The 20,197-nt window shown below is 60.1% G+C and overlaps 1 protein-coding gene across 2 annotated transcripts; it reads left to right on the forward strand.

Moving 5' to 3' along the window:
• Positions 1 to 13,022: 13,022 nt before the first annotated feature.
• NOTUM (notum, palmitoleoyl-protein carboxylesterase) lies at positions 13,023 to 19,823 on the forward strand. Of its 2 annotated transcripts, none has more exons than XM_049113835.1 (11): positions 13,023 to 13,418; positions 14,345 to 14,397; positions 14,475 to 14,570; positions 14,984 to 15,044; positions 15,173 to 15,231; positions 15,563 to 15,665; positions 16,238 to 16,429; positions 16,523 to 16,623; positions 17,123 to 17,270; positions 18,186 to 18,233; positions 19,518 to 19,823. In XM_049113835.1, the coding sequence occupies exons 1-11, from the start codon at positions 13,081 to 13,083 to the stop codon at positions 19,702 to 19,704; spliced, it is 1,386 nt and encodes a 461-aa protein (XP_048969792.1). In that variant the 5' UTR covers positions 13,023 to 13,080; the 3' UTR covers positions 19,705 to 19,823. The 2 variants fall into 2 exon arrangements, with proteins under 2 accessions (XP_048969792.1, XP_025324136.3); XM_025468351.3 differs by lacking the exon at positions 19,518 to 19,823 and adding an exon at positions 18,456 to 19,084 and having other exon boundaries at positions 13,033 to 13,418.
• The last annotated feature ends 374 nt before the right edge of the window (positions 19,824 to 20,197 follow it).

Below are 20,197 nucleotides of genomic sequence, written 5' to 3' on the forward strand. Positions count from 1 at the left end.
GGCTGCCCTGTGGGAGTCTGGGATCCTGCTGCCGTTTTGTGTGGGTGCTGCCCCACGTCCACCTAGATGTTGCACCCACGTACTGACCAACGCAGACCCTGCAAGCCTGTGACAGGAAACCAGGAAAGGTCGAGGGTGGCTGCAGCTCCAGGGACACCTGTGCTAGTCCAGCCTGATGGCGCAGGTGCAGCCCAACACTCAGGGGGACCTGGGTGTCTCCTTGAGCCCTCTCCCCAGGGTGAGCCCCTCCCTCGAGGCCGCGGAGCATCACAGGACATTGGAGATGTCGCATCTCCAGGAGATGACCTAGGAGGTCATCTGGTCAAGCCCCATTACCAGCCACTGCCAGGTCTTCAGTGGCTCAGAGACAACGCCTGCTGCCCTGTCCCTTCCTCACTATCGCCTTGCCCTGCCCACTCCTGTCCTCAGCTGTCTGTGTGTAGCTGGGCACACTGGGGTTTGGAGCAGACACTCGGGCATTTGTGGTCACTGCCCTGTCAAGCTCTCCCGCCCCAGCCTTCAGCCCATCAGGGCCCCCACAGGCAGTTCTGTGGCAGCAGGGCCACAGGTCGTCCTCAGCCCAGCCTCTTCCACATGGCAGCCTGCCGGGGCTCCCTCGATCCACAGGGACAGGCCGTTGGCACTTGTTCACTTGGCTGCTCTTACCACCTGTGGGGCCCTTAGCTGGGACGGCTCGCAGAGCAGAGCCGGGCATGGGGCAAGTGTTTGGCAAACATCTGCTTGACCATTGATGGTACAGCAAACCCAGCCCCTGAAATGTGCCTTCGCCTCCTGCTGCCGACTCTCACCTGGCTCTGGCGGTGGGAGGTGGGACAGCCGGGGGACCCGCCCCCCTCAGTGGCCTGGCTGGTGAAGACCAGGGCACAGTGAGGCACCTGTGGACAAGCCCTGGAAACGACCTCCGGATGCCTGCTTGGAGCCAGCGTGCTGCACCCACCGCCTGACAAGCCTCTCAAGGAAAGAAACACCCAGCAGTGCCCCCACACCCCGGGACAGGGGTGTACTTCAAGCCAGAGCCAAAATTTCAGGTCCTGGACATGCCAGATCCCCGCCACAGTGGGAAGGCCCCTCACCTGCCTTTGGGGACTTTGCATGCTCGGGGTTGGCCACCCACACTGGGACCGTGCGTTTGCTCTACTGAGAGGCCTGTCCCCGCACCTGCCTTCCTCAGCTCCTCTCTGCACCTCAGCAGGTTCACTGCCGCTCCAACACCTCCTGCAGGCATTTCAGGCACAGCCTCCAGCTACCCAGATTCCAGGATGTCACACATCACATCAGAGGCCACCGGAGACCACGGGGCCAAATGTCATCTTTGGGAGGTTTGCAAGGCCTTAAAGGAAAGTTTTATTTTTTTTTAAGATTTTATTTATTTATTCCTAAGAGACACACAGAGAGAGGCAGAAACACAGGCAGAGGGAGAAGCAGGCTTCCTGCGGGGAGCCGATGTGGGACTCGATCCCGGGACCCAGGATCATGACCTGAGCCCAAGGCAGATGCTTAACCGTTGAGCCCCCCACGTGTCCCGAAGGGGGTCTTTGCTTAGGTGTTTGTTCAGTGTCTTTTTGCAGCTCCTGTTTTTCATTTCTGATTTGGTATCTCAAAAAAGGACAGGTCTGTACATTAACGTACACAGCAGCTTTATTTGCAATACCAAAAAACTGGGATGAGCCCAGATGTCCTTCGACAGGGGAGTGGTGGAACACACGGGCACAACGATCTGAAAGAACAAAATACGGGAAAAAAAAAAAACAAAACACCAAAATATGGAGCAACCTGGGGGCTCCCTGGGGGAGTGCGCGGGGGCATATAAAGGCACTCCCCGACGGCTGCAGGCATCTTGTACAGCTCCAGCGACAGAGCTTTATGGAAACAGTATTTTTAGAAATGGTGGGCAAGGGACGCCTGGGTGGCTCAGTGGTTGAGCATCTGCCTTCAGGTTAGGTCATTATCCCGGGGTCCTGGGATCGAGCCCTGTGTTGGGCTCCTTGGTAGGTAGAGGGTCTGCTTCTCTCTCTGCCTCTACCCCACCCTCCCTCATGCTCTCTCTAGCTCTCTCGCTTGCGCTCTCTCTCTCTCTAATAAATAAAATCTTAAAAAATAAAAAATGACATCTATAGGGGCACCCAGCTGGTTCAGTTAGAGGAGTGTGTGACTCTTGATCTCAAGGGTCATGAGTTTAAGCCCCAGGTTCGGCTTAGAGATTACTTACTTAGGGATGCCTGGGTGGCTCAGTGGTTGAGCATCTGCCTTCAGCTCAGGTGATCCCAGTCCTGGGATCGAGTCCCATGTCGGGCTCCCCGCATGGAGCCTGCTTCTCCCTCTGCCTGTGTCTCTGCCTCTCTCTGTGTGTCTCTCATGAATAAATAAAATCTTTAAAAAAAATGACATCTAGAGAAAAGCTAATACTTAATACATAGGAAGTTACTACTTTCCAACACTTCTGTATACTTTTCTCTAGATGACCACTGTTAACATCTCGTCATATGTCTTTTTTCTGTGCATTTATATTTGCGTATGTATTTATATTTGAAAGTCAGTTGATGATATCCTGGCACTTTCTCTCCAAATAATTCATCAGCTCCTCCTAAGAACCAGAACCTTCTGTTACTTCTCTGCATGCACCCAACGGGCATGCAGTCATGGATACAATGACATTATTTAACACAGGCTTCACTGTAGCACTGCCCTTGTCCCAAAATGGTCCTTTACAGCTGGTTGTCACATTGCCTTTGGTCGTCACATCTGCTTGTGCTCCTTTAATCCACAACAGACGCTCCGTCTTTTGTTTTGCTTGTTTTAATTTTTCATGACACTCGCATTTTGTGACAAACCCAGACCCATTTTCTCTAGACTGTTCCATAGTCTGGATCTGCCTTTTGGGGCTACACATTCAGAGCAGCGAGGCAGGGCAGGCGACAGCCCATTGGGAGATCTAGGACATCGACTTGTCTTGTTAATGGGCAGTGCATTCTGGACCCTCGGTCCAAGTGAGTCTGCCAGATTCCTCCATGGCTAGGTCCTTTGTGGAGTGAACAAGCCATGTGGGGGCAATTTTTTGACACTGTAAATATGTTTTTCCAAAAGCCATTTACCCAGGGTGTTAGCCTCCCATGAATGGCTGTTGTCTGAATCCTTCATTACGTTTATGATTGCAAAGTCATGACTTTCTAACTTTACCAATTCCTTTACATGTAACAGGCATTTTGTGGTCAAGAAACACTTCCTCTCCATTAAAAAAAAAAAAAAAAAAAAACCAACTTAAAAAAATTTTTAAAGATTTTGTTTATTTATTCATGAGAGACACACACACAGAGAGAGAGAGAGAGAGAGGCAGAGACACAGGCATAAGGAGAAGCAGGCTCCATGCGGGGAGCCCGACGTGGGACACGATTGCAGGTCTCTAGGATCAGGCCCAGGGCTGAAGGCAGCGCTAAACCACTGTGCCACCTGGGCTGCCCAAAACTTTTTTTTTTTAAGATTTTATTTATTGGGATGCCTGGGTGGCTCAGCAGTTGGGCATCTGCCTTTGGCTTGGGCATGATCCCAGGGTCCCAGGAAAAGAAAGATTTTATTTATTTTAAAGATTTTATTTATTTATTCATGAGAGACACACATAGAGAGGCAGAGACACAGGCAGAGGGAGAAGCAGGCTCCCTGCAGGAAGCCCAATGTGGGACTTGATCCCAAGACCCTGACATCACAACCTGAGCCAAAGGCAGATGCCCAACCGCTGAGCCACCCAGCTGCCCCCCAAAAAAATTCTTAAATGTTAATATGAAAAAAAATGTTAATATGAATTCATAGTTTTTTTTCCTTCAATTATTCTTTTTGATGCTCAAACTGATCAAAATTTGGCCAATGAGACCCCCTTCAAGCTGGCTCGTATGGGAGAGGCTGATTTTTATTTTCATATTACTTTAAACTTAGAAGAATGTCACAAGAACAGTACAAGAAACTCCTGTGTCCTCTTAGACTCAGCAGTTGTAACATGTCACCCAGTTGTTTTATCATTGGGAAATCTACCATTGATACCAACCTCTAGTCCACAGGCACCTTTCTCAGTGACCTCTTCCCTGCATCCCTTTGACCTATTTCCATTATTCTCTGAGTACTTCTTTGCTTCTGTCACTTCAGATGTCCTAGGCTTATCCAGAATGTTCCATCCCAGCCCTGAATCCACCATTTCTCAAGGAAGCCCTAGTCTCCAAAAGAGGAGAACGGGTTTTAGAAACCAAGGCCTGGAGCTAAGTGTGCTCAGTGCTATGGAGTGAGTGCCCCTGTCTTCCGCGGCCTTGCCAGGGACAGAGCCAGCATCCTGAACACATTGAATGTCTGTCTCCCCAAACCAGGCCCCGGCCAGATTTTCCTCTTCCCTCATCCCATATTTGTATTTGGTTGAATCATACGAAATTGCCAACGTTCAACCATTTTTGTTCTAAAAAGGAAAGAAAGCAAATCTACATGGTCCAGGCAAATATCCCTTTCTCCACAGTGAGGTTTGTTTTCAGTAACATCAGTATATTTACTAACATTCTCTGTCCCCACATTCCCTCCAAATAGCTACAGAATTACTACACCAATCTATTGACTACTGACCTACTCATGAAATTTGGAGATCTCTTTGTAGTAATTTTTGTCCTTAGAATGTATACCACTAAAGAAATACAGATTATTGTGTGGGCGCCTGGGTGGCTCCGTTGGTTAAGTGTCTGATTCTTGGTTTCAGCTCAGGTCACAATCTCACAGGTCATGGGATCAAGCCCTGCTTGAGCTCCACACTCTGTGGGGAGTCCGCATGAGGATTTTCTCCCTCTGCCCCTCCCCCCACGTGCAGTGTCTCTGTCTTTCTCTCTCTCTCTCTCTCCCTCTCCCCCCCTCCCAAATGAATAAATCTTAAAAAAAAATACAGGGTACTGTGTTCAAATTTTGTTTGAATCAATTCTCTTTTTCTGTGTAGTTGTATTTGTCTGCTACATAGATTCACTTATTTCTGAATCCTGGAGTCGTTTTTCATCTTTTTTGATTGAATGTTATATTTGGTTAGCAAAATATTCATGTGATTCAAATGTTATAGGTGTAAAACAAGACAGCCAGAAAGGGTCACTCCCTCTTGGTCCATTCCTACTCACCCCAGAGAAAACCATTTTCTTTTAGTTCTGGGGTAGTCTTCCTGCGTGTCTGTTTGCAAAGACAAGCGTGTGCGTCAGAATCCTAAGGAGACACAGGTGTGAATTCTGTCTCTCCCTCCTTCTTGCACAACGGATGGCACAAATTGTGCCCTCGTCTGTTCATTTCCCCGTGGCCCACCTGACCCGCTCTGGGACCGCCTCTCCCTCCGCGTGCGCTGCATCCAGAGCACCAACTGTCCCGATTGGACGTTTAGGGGATGTCTCAGCATCTGGGCAGCCGAGGGAGCGGCCGGGGCTTGTCGTCCTGGCTGCCTGGGTCTCGGTTCACCGCTTGTGGAAGGAGACCAACAGCGGCAGTCAGCACTCGGGAGACGGAGGCTCGGCGCTGCTGAGCTACAGACAGCATCACAGGCAGTGGGGGCCCCACAGTGCGCCCCCACAGGACCCCAGTCTGGCCAGAAGACCAGGTGGGCGGGTCCCTGCCCAAGCTGCACAAGTCTCTTCAGGATGGCCCGGCCCAAACCGAATGCTGAGGAAGGAGGTCCGCGGGGGGTCCTCTTCCTGGGCCTGCGAGTGGGGCGAAGGCTGTATTTTTCAAAGCAATGATGCTCCAAACTGTGGTCCCATTAGGACCTCGGGCTATATATATTCTGGGTAAGAAGCTCCTGGCTGGCCTGGGAACCGAAGCCCCTATTACCTCAAGGAGCAAGTGGAGGGGGAGGCACAGCCCTGCCCCATACCACACTTACCATTCGGCAAACTGCATTTAACACATACGTATGTATTTATTTTTTATTTATTTTTTTTTATAAATTTTTATTTATTATTTATGATAGTCACAGAGAGAGAGAGAGGCAGAGACATAGGCAGAGGGAGAAGCAGGCTCCATGCACTGGGAGCCCAACGCGGGATTCGATCCCGGGTCTCCAGGATCACGCCCTGGGCCAAAGGCAGGCGCCAAACCGCTGTGCCACCCAGGGATCCCCATACGTATGTATTTAAGTGCATTTATATATACACTTACGTGACTGCGGTAACATCGCACTTTTTAAAAATATTTTATTTATCTATTTACGAGAGACAGAGACAGAGACACAGGCAGAGAGAGAAGCAGGCTCCATGCAGGGAGCCCGACGTGGGACTCCATCCCAGGTCTCCAGGATCAGGCCCTGGGCCGAAGGCAGCACTAAACCACTGAGCCAAAGGGGCTGCCCAACATTGCAGTGTAACTTAACCAACCTAATCTACTTTCCAACACAGACCTTTCTAGAAAATACCTGTATTCCCACTAAGGCAGGGATTTCCCATTGCCAAAGAATGAAACACAGGCAACCCCCTCCGCACCGCCGCTCTGGTCCACTTTCTTGTTTTCTCACCTCTGGCGTCCCCCCCCCCGCCCCCCGGGGACAGCTTGGGGCCAGGGCTTCACAGAGCGGATGGGATGTGGCGGGAGGGAGGCAGAGGCCCAGGCAGGGCAGAGGCCCAGGCAGGTAGGAACCTCAGCTCACCCGGGCACCGGCTACTCTGATCTAGTGTGGATGTCACGAAACAAGTGGAGTTTCCAAGCTGCCGCCCTCCTGGCCGCCAGAATAACCCACAACCCGGTGCCACCCCAGCCGTGGAGGGGGGCCTCGGCGGGGCTGACGGTGCCTCGGGCCCCCCACCGGGCCCGCGACCCTCCAGCGGCGCCGCGCAGCAGCAGCCAAGGCAGTGGGCTCCGGGACGACAGGGACTGCTGCCTTCACTCCTTCGGCCTGTCCTCCGTGCTCTGTCCCAGGCGGTAGCTGGACAGCTGTTCGCAGGATCTGCTTTGCATTAAAGAGTGGTGTGGTCCTTTAAGAGAAGCATCTGCCGCCCCCGCGCACCACGGCCCCTTTGATGTCGCGCTGAGAGGTTCCCAGCCGGGAGATCTGAGGGCTGCTTTCTGCCTCCCCAGGGGCCACGTGCAGATCACAGGGTGGGAGGGCGGCGGGGCCGAAGGTCACATGGCCGGTCTCCCTGGCCTGCAGCCACGACTGCCGCCGCGAGGGGACCGCAGGCCGCGCGGACGGGGACCAGCTGGCCCCAAGCTCATTAGGGTGTGGAGGAGCCAGCAGCTGGGAGGGCCAAGGAGGAGCCGTCTGGGGCTCTCCGCACCCGGCCTGGGACAGCCTGACCTCCCCGACGCCCTCCCTCACCCGGGCGGTGAGGCTCCGCATGGTGGGGACACTCCCGTGACGCCCCAAGGAGCCCTGTCTCCACGGATTTTCAGGAAGCGCCTCCCACCCCATGCCCTTCCTCCTTCCAGCTTTGGAATGTGGACCCTGACCCTCCAGAGTCAGCCCAGGCAAGGCCAGCCGCTGCCAGCACGCAGGAGGGTCCTTCAGCCAGGACGATCCAGGGACCGGCTGAGGCCCCGCGGGGAGGGCACGAGGGGGCAGGGGTGCCGAAAGGCCAGCAGGTCCTGACAGGCGACCGGTGGGATCCAAGGGTTGAGCTTGGGACCAGAGACCCTGCACTGATCCTCTGCTCACTGGCATGGGGGGTAGGGAGGGAAGATCACAGCAGGATGATGGGGTGCAGCCTCCTCCTGTGGCCCTGGGGGCTCTCCCTGCTAAATGAGAGGGTACAGGGTATGTATGGTCCCCCTGTGCCAGGTGACCCCAGGGCTGCTCAGGCTGGGCTGTGAATGGCCACCTGATTCCCAGAAGAGGACACGTCCCCGCTTCAGACCCAGAAGTATCCATAAGGGCCTCCCGCCCCGACTGCACCAAGCAAGTGGTATTGCTGATCAAAGTCCCAGGAAACAAGGCCAAAGGGCATTGCCGATTGGATGGGGTGGGGGGCTTTGGGGAAACAAAAGGGGGTTCAAATTCTGTGATCGCAGGCTCTGGCTTGGGGTCCCTCCCCAACTCATAGCTAGAGATGGGCTCTTGACCGGCTGGGAGCAGAACCTCCTCTCAGAGCTGGGGGGAGCGGGATCGTCTGCCCTGCTCCCCTGCCTCTTGGGCCTCAGCGGCCAGCAGCGGGGTGCGGTGCGGAGCTGCCCAGGTGGCTGCACGTGGTGAGGTGGCCGGGCGGCAGGCAGCAGCTGGGGCCCAGACGGTGGCCACAGCTGGAACTCAGAAAAGCCCTCCCGTAGAGCCAAACCCGCGTCCAGGCCCTCACGGGGCCCCAGGGGGAGCCAGCGTGTGGCGCAGGCCATCCCACATCTGGGCCATAGCACTGAGCCCACCGCTTCTAGATGGCCTGAGTCCCCACAGGCCCGGCCCTCTGGTCCCATTACTGGTGTGAGGGGCCCTACACGGGACTCCAGGTGGGACCCCCGCACCGCTGACGACCCTGCACCGTGCCCATGCCCTCCCCCTGTCCCCGATGCCTCCTCTGGCCAGTCTAGGCCCTGCGCCTGCCCCACCTGGGGCCCTTGCTTTTTTTCTGAAATATTCCATCTCTGTTATCCCCAGGAAATGGGCACGTGTTCACAAGTGGGTCACATGTCAACTGAGCTCTTTGGCTCCCTCCCCCATATCTTTCTCCCCAAGGGCCAGCCCTTGCACCCCCAAACCGTATCTGGGGATATTCCTCCTAAAGAAATGGAGCTCCCCCCGCTCCCCAGCCAGGTTCCCATTTCCCCAGCTTCCTTGCAGCTGGGCAGACGCCAGATCTAAGCTTAGCCAGAAGCACCTGCTGCCCACCCGAAAGGGAGCCAGGAAGCCGAGGGGCGGGAATAATGCAAAGTCTACTGCATGTGGCAGTGGGCAGAGGGCAGAGAAGGGCGAGCCCCGCGCCCAGCACGTGTGGTGTCCCTGGTCAGGGGGCCACCGCCGCAAGGCGATTTGGGACATTGTTCCTGCTTCTTGTCCCCATACCTCCTCTAGACAATCCACGAGCCCTTCGTACCCAGGCCCTCGATCTCCCCTGGTCCTGGAGAGATGGCCAGCAGCCACACCAAATAACAGCCATCGTGTAGCATGTGCTCACTGGCCTCTGCAGGTCCTGCCTCATTTCACGTTCCCATAACCCTGGGAGGCAGGTCCTGTTGTCGTCCCCACTCTTTAGATTATGAACCTAAAGATCAGAGACCCCACCACAGGCTGGGGAATCAGGCCCCCTGTCCTGCCGCCATATCCCCCACCGTGTGGGTCCCCTAGACTTCCGTCTAACGAGCAAATGGGGGTGTGCACATCCCACGGCCCAGAATTCCCAGAGCTTGGGTGGCACCCCCCTGTTCCAATTCAGGTACTCAGTTTACCTGGCGCACAGCTTCAGTCACCCGGTGTCCTACGTCCAGCCTGGTGACCAACGTGGGTCAGACGCAGTGGCGCTTTAGGGTTTGTTTTTGTTTTTGATTTCGTTTTCAGGTAAAATTTACAGAACATAAAATTTAGAGCATAGAATTCCATGGCACTTAGTACGTTCACCAGGTTGCACAATTACCACTACAGTCATTTTGGAACATTCTCATCACCCCAAAAAGAAACCTTGTACCCATTCCCTATTCCTCCCACTGTCTGGCAACCAGCAGTCGGCTGTTTCTGTGGATTACCCATGGTGGACACCCCGCAGAAGTGGAATCGTACACTACGGGGCGCTTTGTCTCCGGCTTCTTTCACTCGGCGTGATGTTCCTAAGCTCACCCGTCTTGGGGCGTGTGTCAGTACTTCGTTCCCTCCTACGTCTGAATACTATTTTATTACGCGCAGCATAGACCACAATTTGTTTATCCGTTCATTTGCTGATGGACATTTGGGTTTTCCACCTGCTGACGACCATACACGACATTGCCATGAACAGTCACATACAAGCGTTCGTGGGGACCCCTGCTTTCAATGTTTTTAAGACCACACCCCGGAGTGGAATCACTGGATCATATGTTCTTCTGTACAAACTACCGAGGGGCCAGCAGACTGGCTCCCCGCTCCCCCCCGCCCCCCGCAGCTGCCCCATTTTACATTCCCGCCAGCAGCACCCAGGTTCCAGGTTCTCCACACCCTCACCGACACCTGTCCTTTCCATTTTCGACCACAGTCATCTTACTGGCTGTGCGGTGGGACCTGACCCATTGCTGCTCAACTGTGGATCTCCCTTCCTCCCACCCGTCATGGCCACGGTGGCCGTCGCTGGGCTGCGTGCGGACAGCCTGGAAGCAGAGGCCCAGGGCCGGGTGGCTGGACAGAGTGGCTGTCCTGGGAGGACCCAGCAGATTCCAGGGGTTGAAAACTCTGAGTGGAGGAGTATGAGGCGTGGAAGGTAAAGCTGGCCTGGGGCGCGGGGGGGTGCAAGGACACACCTCCATCTGATGAGTGTGAGCAGCCCACCGCCACACCAGGGTCGGGGCTGCTGCTCTAAAGGAGCAGGACTGGGGAAGGCGGAGACACAGATGGACCGGGAAGCTCTGGGGAAAGCATTTCGATTTTGCTAGTTATGTTGAACAAACCAAAACAGGAACTCATTTCGGTCCAGTACGCAGGCTAAGACACACTAGGGCACACATCAGCGACTATAATATGCGTGCTCTTCCCGTGTCCTGGAATTTCGTTGCCAATCGTGACCGCCATCCCTGCCGCGAACCATGCTGAGCACTTTCACGCATGGGCTCCCGTAATCCCACAAAAGAACCACTGATAGAGGCACGGTCATTACCCCGCTTTAAAGAAGAGGAAACGGAGGCACAGACAGAGGTCACAGGCCTTGCCCTGAATCGCCCAGCCAGGAAATGACTCAGAGCCAGGTGAGTGTGAAGCAAGCACAACCCAACGTGGTCGCGCCATCCGGCTGGAGGTAGCACTTCCCGCCTGGGACTTGGAATAGTAGGCTCCTAGAAGGAGAGGGCTCCTTGGGCAGGTTCTCCCTGAAGCCAGGGTCAGCGGGGGCTGGGTGGGGAGGTTAGATACCTCTGGACAGGACCTAAGTTTGAAGCTACTGCCTCTGGCTGGCCAGTCCTAAGCACGGCCTCTAAACAGACCAACGACAGGGGGACGGCCAGTGTGGACTTTGGGATGAGGAGAGCTCATCGTCAGCTCTTCTGTTAGCTTCTCTGAGTCTCAATTCCCTTCATCTGGAACATGGGCACACGGCTGCCCTGACGGTGCCTGTGGGGAGGACCTGCGCTTGTGACACAGCCTGCCCCCTCCTTAGCTGAATGACCCCAGCCCAGGTCAACCTCCCGCGCACCTCAGACTCATCCTAGGCTTCAAGGGCTCTGCCACAGCATCTCTCACCCCTCAAGTGCCCCAACACCGGCTTGTAAGGACCCTCTGGGGTCTGGAGCGCAGCCAGAGTGGCTGCTGTGTGCGCAGCTCCACGCCCAGCCTCAGGCCTCCCGAGAAGGACAGAGGGCGCTGGGGCCAGCAGCAATCCGGGAGGCTGGGTGCGGAGCTGGGCCAGAGCCCCCAGCAGCCGCTGAGACCCTGCCCCACCAGGGGACACCGCCTCCCCACTGCCCTGATTTAGGAAAGGGGCTCAGTACCCCCCCCCCCCCCAGTTCTGGATCCCTGTCTTTAGCGCGGGTGTGATGCCGCCGCTGGACCGCCGCGGGGAGGGGTAAGGAGAGTCCTGCGAAAGCTGTCCGTGACACTTTGTGGGTGTGGATGGAGGGCGAATAAATGCTCTTTTTCTCTCCCCACCCACCCCGCCTAGCAGCCTCCTAAGCAAACACCTGCCCCCCTCCCCGTTTTGATGTCTGAGCATCTCATTCTGTCCTCAGTGAGGAGATGAGCGATGGGACGGAGGAACTAGGTCGGGAGGAGGTCAACGAGGGAGACCAAGCCCGCTGCTGCTCCCGGATCCGGGCCCCCGCCCTCCCTGCGACGGCGGGGCAGGGAGAGATTCTGGGGGTCCTTGGGGTGCCGCGCTGACGGGGTCAGGCCGGGGCGCTGCAAGCCCCACCCCAGGCCCGGTAAGCGGCGGCCCCCACGGGTTCCAGGGCCGCGCAGAGTCTGTGCATCCGGCGCGGGGACCGGCGACTCCCCCGTGGCGCCGCGCAGGTCAGCGAGGGCGCCAGGGACCGCGCCACACCTGTCCGCTCCTCCCGGAGGCCCCTCGGCGCGGGGCCCCGTGTCCGCCGTCGCTTTGATCCCGGGGGCCCCGCTGGATAAAAGTCTCGGCGGCTCCGCGCCAGCGCCAGAGGGGGAGCGCAGCCGAGCCGGCGTCCCAGCGGGCGAGCCGAGGAGCCGGGCCGCGGGGCAGCGGCGGTGAGCGCGGGGGCGCGGGCGGGGCGGGGCGGGGGAGGGGAGGGGAGGGGAGGGGAGGGGAGGGGAGGGGAGGGGCGGCGGCGCAGGTGAGCGCGGGGGGCGCGGGGGGCGCGGGGGGGGGAGCGGCGGCGGCGCAGGTGAGCGCGCCCCCCGCGCCCCCGCCCGTCGGCCCGGCCCCTGCGCTGCGGCGGAGTCGGGGCGCCGAGGAAGCCCCGCTGGCCGCGCCCCTGCAGCCTCCCGCGGGCGGGGGCGGCGGCGCCGGGCGGGCCGCGGGGCACGGGGCTGCCGGGACGGCGGGGCCGCGCTGCCCCCCACGGAGCCGGCCGGGAGCGCCTCCGGCGGCCGCGGCGGGATAGGCCAGGCCCCTCCGTCAGGCTTGCGGTTTGGGAAGAAAAGGCGATGCCTCCGCCAAGAAAGGAGCGAGCGCGCCCCCCTCCCCCTCGGCCGGGCGGGCGGCGGCGGCGGCACATCTAAGGCGCGGGCACCCGGGCCGCCGCGGCCCCCGCAAACTACGCCCAGGCTCGGCCCCCGCCGCTCATTGGCGCGGGCCGGAGCCAGCGCACCCGGACCCTGCGCTGCCCTCGCCCGCCGCGCCGAGCCCCGCCGCCCTCGACGCCGAGCCGGCAGCAGCGCCCCGCGCCCGCGCCCGCGCCCGCGCCCGCCCCGCCCGCGCCCCGCCCGCCCCCGGCCCGGCCCGGCCCCGCCGCCTCAAGGCCGCCCGCTCTCCGCAGGTGGCCGCGGGCCCGAGCGGCGCGGCCATGGGCCGAGGGGTGCGCGTGCTGCTGCTGCTGGGCCTGCTGCACTGGGCCGGGGGCGGCGAGGCCAGGAAGACCTGGCGGCGCCGCGGCCCGCAGCCGCCCCCGCCCCCGCCCCCGCCCCCGCCCCGCGCCGAGGCCGCCCCCGCGGCGGCGCAGCCGGTGGAGAGCTTCCCGCTGGACTTCACGGCCGTGGAGGGCAACATGGACAGCTTCATGGCGCAGGTCAAGAGCCTGGCGCAGTCCCTGTACCCCTGCTCGGCTCAGCAGCTCAACGAGGACCTGCGCCTGCACCTCCTGCTCAACACGTCGGTGACCTGCAACGACGGCAGCCCCGCCGGGTGAGGCCTGCCCCCGCGCCCCCGCGCCCCCGCGCGCCCCGCGCCCCTGCCTGCCGCCCCACCTGGCTGCTGGGCGCCCGCTGCCCCCTCCCTCGGCGCCCCGGCGGAGGGCCCGGCCCTGGGACCCGCGGGGGTGGGGCAGCTCGCAGCGCGGGCGGGCGGATGGGCAGGCGGGGGCACTGACCCCTGGGTCACCGTGCCCGGCCCCTCTGCTAGCGTCCTTCGGGCTCTGGGCGGGCAGATGCAGTCCCCGAGCGGCCCGCTCCGGCAGGAGGAGGCGGCCCAGCGGGCGGGGAGAGTCCTGCTGTCCCCCCCAGTCCCCTCCGCGCTGCCACCGGGACTGCCTGGGATCCCAGCCAGCCGGAGGGACGGGAAAGGGGCGCAGGTGGGACCGGAGGACGGGGGAGCGGCGTCCACCCCTCTCCAGCCCTGAAGTGTGCAGAGGAAGGATGCTCGCCTGACAGTCAGGGAGGGCCCCGACGGCCGGAGGACCAGAGGTTGGGTCGAGCCTCGGTGACACCCGTGACCTCGCACGCCCCACTGGCGGGTCAGGCCCTCACCCCACACACACGTCTAGTGGGGGCCCTTTTCGGGCTCCGAGCACCTTGGCGCGTTCCGGGAGATCCTGAGCCCAGCGAAGACTGCCCGGCTCCTGGCACCGGCGCCAGGGTTACAGCGGTCCCGCGCGGGGCGGGCCGTGGGGATTTTCCACGGACCACACAGCCCCTCGCGGCCCTTCCCGCCCCGCCAGCGCCACCTCTCGGGACGGTCGCTGCCGGCGGCGCCGCGCACGGTCCACGGGGCCTGGTCACTGGCGCCCTCGTGCGGCCCGCGCTGCCCGGGCAACAGGTGGAACGACCCTTTCCTTCCCCAGAGCTGGGTCCTGCTGACCTCACATTCCTCCCGTCCCCGCCCCCCCTTTGCAGCTACTACCTGAAGGAATCCAAGGGCAGTCGGCGGTGGCTTCTTTTTCTGGAAGGTGCGTCCGGGAGCCCAGGCGGCGTGGTGGGCAGAGGCCCCTGCGCACAGACACTGACAGGGTGGCTGTGCCCGCAGGTGGCTGGTACTGCTTCAACCGGGAGAACTGTGACTCCCGTTATGACACCATGAGGCGCCTCATGAGCTCCAGGGACTGGCCGCGCACCCGCACAGGTCAGCAGGTCACCGACTGCCCCCCCCACCTCCTGGGGGGTGGGCGGGGCAGGGTGGGGCTCACAGTTCCAAGTTCCCAAAGAACTCCTGCCCTTTGCTTTCTAGAGCCCTGGGGAGCCCCCCACCCAGTTCTCTCCCCCTCCTAAGGTCAGCGGACACCCACTTATCATTCTTCATTCTTATTCCGCAGGTAACCTCAGAGGCTTACCATGGCTGCTCTGCGCACCAGTCCTCCTTGGGCCAAGGCAGCCAGTGCAGGGTGGAAGAGGGCAAGGGTCACGTCCGAGTGATTGGCCTGGCCTGCCTGCCTTGTTGTGGCCAAATAAGATGGCCCACATCCCACACTGTCCTGGAGCCCCGGTCGCTGCACAGCCCTTCCCCCCAGAAAAACCCCTGCCTCTGTCCTTCCCCAGGCACCGGGATCCTGTCCTCCCAGCCAGAGGAAAACCCCCACTGGTGGAATGCCAACATGGTGTAAGAGGGAGCAGCGGGGTGCCTCCTGAGGGGGTCCTTCCCTGGGGAGTCTGTGGGGGGTGGTCCTCCTTGGGGAGGGTTCCTGTTCCTGAGGGTCTTGGCAAGCTCACTCTGTTCTCCTGTTGCAGCTTCATCCCCTACTGCTCCAGCGATGTCTGGAGTGGGGCTTCGTCCAAGTCTGAGAAGAGTGAGTCCCCTCCGTTTCCTGCCCCCAAAGCCCAAGCGGGGAGGACAGGGCTTCTGTCTCATAACTCCCTCTAATCCCCTGACGCCACGTCCCAGGGTGCCTGCCCCGAGCACCTGCTGTCAGTTGTCCATGGCTGGCTTGGCCGCTGCAGGGATCCCGCTCCTGCGTGTTCCCTGGGGAGGGGCCCCCAGCTTAGCCTGGGACACCTGACCGCCTCCCTCCGTTCATCCCAGCCCCCTCCCCTGGAAGAATCTCCTCCTTCCAACCTGGAGGTAGGAGGCCTTGCTCTCTGTCCAGGCCCCCCTTGAAACCACCCTCCTCCCCCACGCAGACGAGTATGCTTTCATGGGCGCCCTCATCATCCAGGAGGTGGTCCGAGAGCTCCTGGGCAAGGGGCTGAGTGGGGCCAAGGTGCTGCTGCTGGCAGGGAGCAGGTGGGCCAGGCGGGTCAGGGCCAGAGCGTGCAGGGTGGGGCGGGAGGGGAGGGCAAGGAGGGACCCAGCCTGGGCAGGAAGCGGGAGGGTTCTGCTCCAGGGTAGCTGGAAGCCTCCAGAGGACGCCTCTGGGCTCTGTGGGTGCGCATGCGAGGGAAGCTTGGACTATGGGGACCAGGGCGCCCTCTCTAACGCCTGGGGTCCCTGTGAGTGGGATAGCACCTGGTCGCTGTGCCCCTGCAATGTGCGGGGGCCCAGAGGACATCTGTAGAGTAGAGGAAGGGGCCTGAGGTCGCATATCTCGCCATGGTTTGCAGATGAGGAAACTGAGTCAGAGAGTGAGAGAGAAGGGAAAGAGGAGTGGGAGCAAGTGGGATGGCCTGCAACTTGGCTCATTGCCGTGGGCTCAGGGCCAGGGGCTCTGCTAGCCTCTCCTGTGCCTCTGGGACCCCAGAAGGCCTGTGGGTCTTCCACATGATCCGGAATGTGTGGGCAGTTCAGGACGCGCCTGTCCACGGCCGTGGGCCTGGGGCCGGCGGGCTCTGGGACCTCACGGGCTGCTTCCTCTGCAGCGCGGGGGGCACAGGGGTGCTGCTGAACGTGGACCGCGTGGCCGAGCAGCTGGAGGAGCTGGGCTACCCGGCCATCCAGGTGCGGGGCCTGGCGGACTCGGGCTGGTTCCTGGACAACAAGCAGTACCGCCGAACAGACTGCATCGACACCGTCACCTGTGCGCCCACGGAGGCCATACGCCGAGGCATCAGGTGCCGGCCGCCGGGGGACCGCTGCCGGGCTGGCGCGGGGCCTATGATGGGCGGGGAGGGGGCGGCGCCGCCTGACCCGCAGCGTGTGCCCAGGTACTGGAACGGGGTGGTCCCGGAGCGCTGTCGGCACCAGTTCAAGGCCGGCGAGGAGTGGAACTGCTTCTTTGGCTACAAAGTCTACCCAACGCTGCGCTGTGAGGGGCCGGCCACGGTCGGGGTGCACGCGGCAGGGTGGGGGGCTGGGAGCGTTGGTCTCGGCTGCGGCCAGCCCGGAGGCCACTGCCCCCTCTGAGGGAGCTGGGTCGCAGCTGGCCAGGTTTGCCTGGGACTGGCCTGGGTTTAGCATCACAAGTCCACTGGGGCCCAGGCCGACCGGGACAGTTGGTCACCCTGTCCACAGTCGCGGTTGGGAACGTGCTGCCTTTGGGCGGGGCCTTGGCTGTCCTCCTCAGGTTCACGCCTGAAGGGACATGGTCACCAAGTTGTGGTCAAAGCGGAGACCCTGGGAGCCAGGCCAAGACGGGCTGGGAGGGAGAGTAACAAGGGTGCCGCGGGGGGCTGGCGGCCAGCACTCTGAGGGGAGAGCTCAGCTGGCCTGTGAGCCCACCAGGGAAGGGGCCGGGGCCTCAGGCGCCCCGAGCCTGGGGTGGGGCAGAGTGCCGAGGCAAGGCCCAGCTGAGCTGTGCCCCCCAGGCCCGGTGTTTGTGGTGCAGTGGCTGTTCGATGAGGCTCAGCTGACCGTGGACAACGTGCACCTCACGGGACAGCCTGTGCAGGAGGGCCAGTGGCTGTACATCCAGAACCTGGGCCGTGAGCTGCGGAACACGCTCAAGGATGTGCCGTGAGTGTCCTGGGGACCCCCGCCCCCGACTCAGCCCTCTAGATACGGGGGGAACCGTGAGTGGTCTCCCAGGCGTCCAGGTGTCCAGCCGTCCAGCCGAGGGGTGTTTCCCCAGCTAAAAACAAGAGCTTTCAAACCATGGGAGGCCGTGGAGGAAGCGTAGCTGCATGTTACCAAGAGCAAGAGGCCGATCTGGAAAAGGCTGCAGAGTGTACGATTCCAGCTCCGTGACATTTGGGGGGGCGGGAGGCAGGCACCAGACAGTGAGACAATCAGGGATGGAGCTGGGGAGGGGGTGGTACACAGAGCAGTGAGGAGTTTTAGGACAGGGAAACTATCCAGCCCAAGAGGGTGGACGCACATCGTCACACATGTGTGCAAACCCGTAGAGCGCACAGGAGCAGGGCAAGCCGTGATGTGCGCCACGGGCTCTGGGTGACCGTCGTGTGTCCGAGCAGGTCCATCCGTGGTGACAGGCACACCTTTGGTGTGGTGTTGACAAGCGGGGGAGGCTGTGCGTGTGGAGAGGGCGTGCGCGGGAAATCCCTGCTCAATTTTGATGTGAACCTAAAACTGCTCTAGAAATAAAGTCTATTAAATGAACAAAGCAAAATACTCACACATCCGGGTCAACCTGCCGCCACTGCCCAGCCGGCCCTCCCTGGAGGGGTGGACTCTGAGCAGGGTCTGGAGGCAGGAAGAGACGAGCGTGAGCAGGGAGCACGTGGGTTGCTGGGGACAAGGCCTGGTCCAGAGGGCAGCTGGCTAGGCGCAGCCATGGAGGGGGGATGGGAGCCAGGGACAGGAGAGGTGCCCGGGGGAGGGGGCTGGAGCTACTGTGACCTGCGGGCACGGGGGTGGGGTGGGGAAGAGGCCCAGGGGATCGCTGCAAGCCTGCTGTCTCCTCCCCAACAGGGCCAGCTTCGCCCCCGCCTGCCTCTCCCATGAGATCATCATCCGGAGGTCAGTGTTCCTCCCCATGCCCGGGATAGATGGCATCTGGGTCTCCTGCAAACACCCACGGCCCCACCCCCACTTGCTCGTCACCGCTTCCCCAGCTCTGTAGAAAGGGCTTCCTTCCAGGGCTTTCAGTGCCAATTGTACAACCAGCCACGTGGCTGAGATGGGCCTGCCTCCACCTGGTCAGGCCACCCCGCGTGACCCCACCTGGATTTCTGTCTGCAGCCACTGGACGGACGTCCAGGTGAAGGGGACCTCGCTGCCCCGGGCGCTGCACTGCTGGGACAGAAGCCTGCATGACGGCCACAAGGCCAGCAAGGCCCCGCTGAAGGGCTGCCCCGTCCACCTGGTGGACAGCTGCCCCTGGCCCCACTGCAACCCCTCTTGCCCCACCATCCGGGACCAGTTCACCGGGCAGGAGATGAACGTGGCCCAGTTCCTCATGCACATGGGCTTCGACGTGCAGACCGTGGCGCAGCAGCAGGGCCTGGAGCCCAGTACGCTGCTGGGGATGCTGAGCAGCGGGAGCTAGGGGTCCCGCCCCGGGGAGCTGGCGCTGGGGCCGGCCACGCCATGGGCTCCACTGCCCCTCCTAGGACGGACGGGGCCCCGGCTGGCCCCACAGCTGCCTTCACTGCCCCTCTACCACTGCCACCTGGAGCCCAGCCACAGCCCCCAGCCCTGCCTCCTGCCCACGCTGGGGAGCCCCAAGCACTGGGCTCCAGCCCACCAGCCCGGAAGTCCCCCGAGCCCAGCCCCAGCCTCTCTTGGCGTTTTGTATTATTTTATAAAGTGACTTTTTTATTACTTTAATTTTTTTTAAAAGGAAAATAAGAAATATATGATTAATGATATTGTTCTGTAACATATTTTTTTTAAATAATGAAAAAGAAAAAAAGACAACAAAAGAGCCTCACCCTGCAGACGTGTTTATTTGAATGGGTAGCTTGGCCACTTGACACACCCTGCGCCCCATCCCCAGGGAAGCAGGGGTACTGGGCGCGACCCCCGGACGCACAGATCCTGTCCGTGGCCCCCACCCCACCTGTCCCATCCCAAAGCCTCCTTCCGTCCATGCGCTCAGCAAACACCAGTCATGGGCACAGCACAAGCAAGGCCCTGACACAGCGGTCACAGCCAATGCTTCTCAATCTAGTGACATTCACACAGCGCAAAATTTCACCATCCCCAGGAAAACACTCCTTAGCCAGCTAACCTTTTCTTTTCTTTTCTTTTCTTTTCTTTTCTTTTCTTTTCTTTCTTTTCTTTTTTCTTTTTTTTTTTAAGATTTTATTTATTCATGAGAGTACAGAGAGAGAGAGAGAGGGAGGCAGAGACACAGGCAGAGGGAGAAGCAGGCTCCATGCAGGAAGCCCGACGTGGGACTCGATCCCGGGTCTCCAGGATCTCGCCCTGGGCTGAAGACAGATGCTTAACTGCTGAGCCATCCAGGCGTCCCCTAACGTTTTCTTAAAAGTTTGCATTCGTACCTGTTCTTACCAGGTCACCTGGGCATATTCTAAGATGTAGATTCAGGGCGAAAATCCCCCTGGGCCCCGCCCCCACTCTGACATGTTTGGTTTTTATTTTTTATTTTTTAAAGATTTTACTTATTTATTCATGAGAGACGCAGAGAGAGATGCACGGACACAGGCAGAGGGAGAAGCAGGCTCCCTGCGGGGAGCCCCATGCGGGACTCGATCCCGGGACCCCGGGGCCACGGCCTGAGCCGAAAGCAGATGCTCAACCATGGAGCCACCCGGGCGTCCCTCAAGTAGGTTTTGTTAAGGCCCGGAAGGACAGATACAGTTGCTGCGGCCTGCAGGGTGTGACAGGGAGGTCTCCGCCGGGTCAGCCTGGGCTCCACACCCTGCTCCCCAGCACAGATGTCAGGAGCCGGCAGGCCTGTGCACAGAATGGGGAGCTTCTCAGAGACCCCACACCCTCACTCCCAGCAAGGTCAGGGG

This window comes from Canis lupus, chromosome 9 (genome assembly GCF_003254725.2).
Source record: "Canis lupus dingo isolate Sandy chromosome 9, ASM325472v2, whole genome shotgun sequence".
NCBI classification, from domain to species: domain Eukaryota; kingdom Metazoa; phylum Chordata; class Mammalia; order Carnivora; family Canidae; genus Canis; species Canis lupus.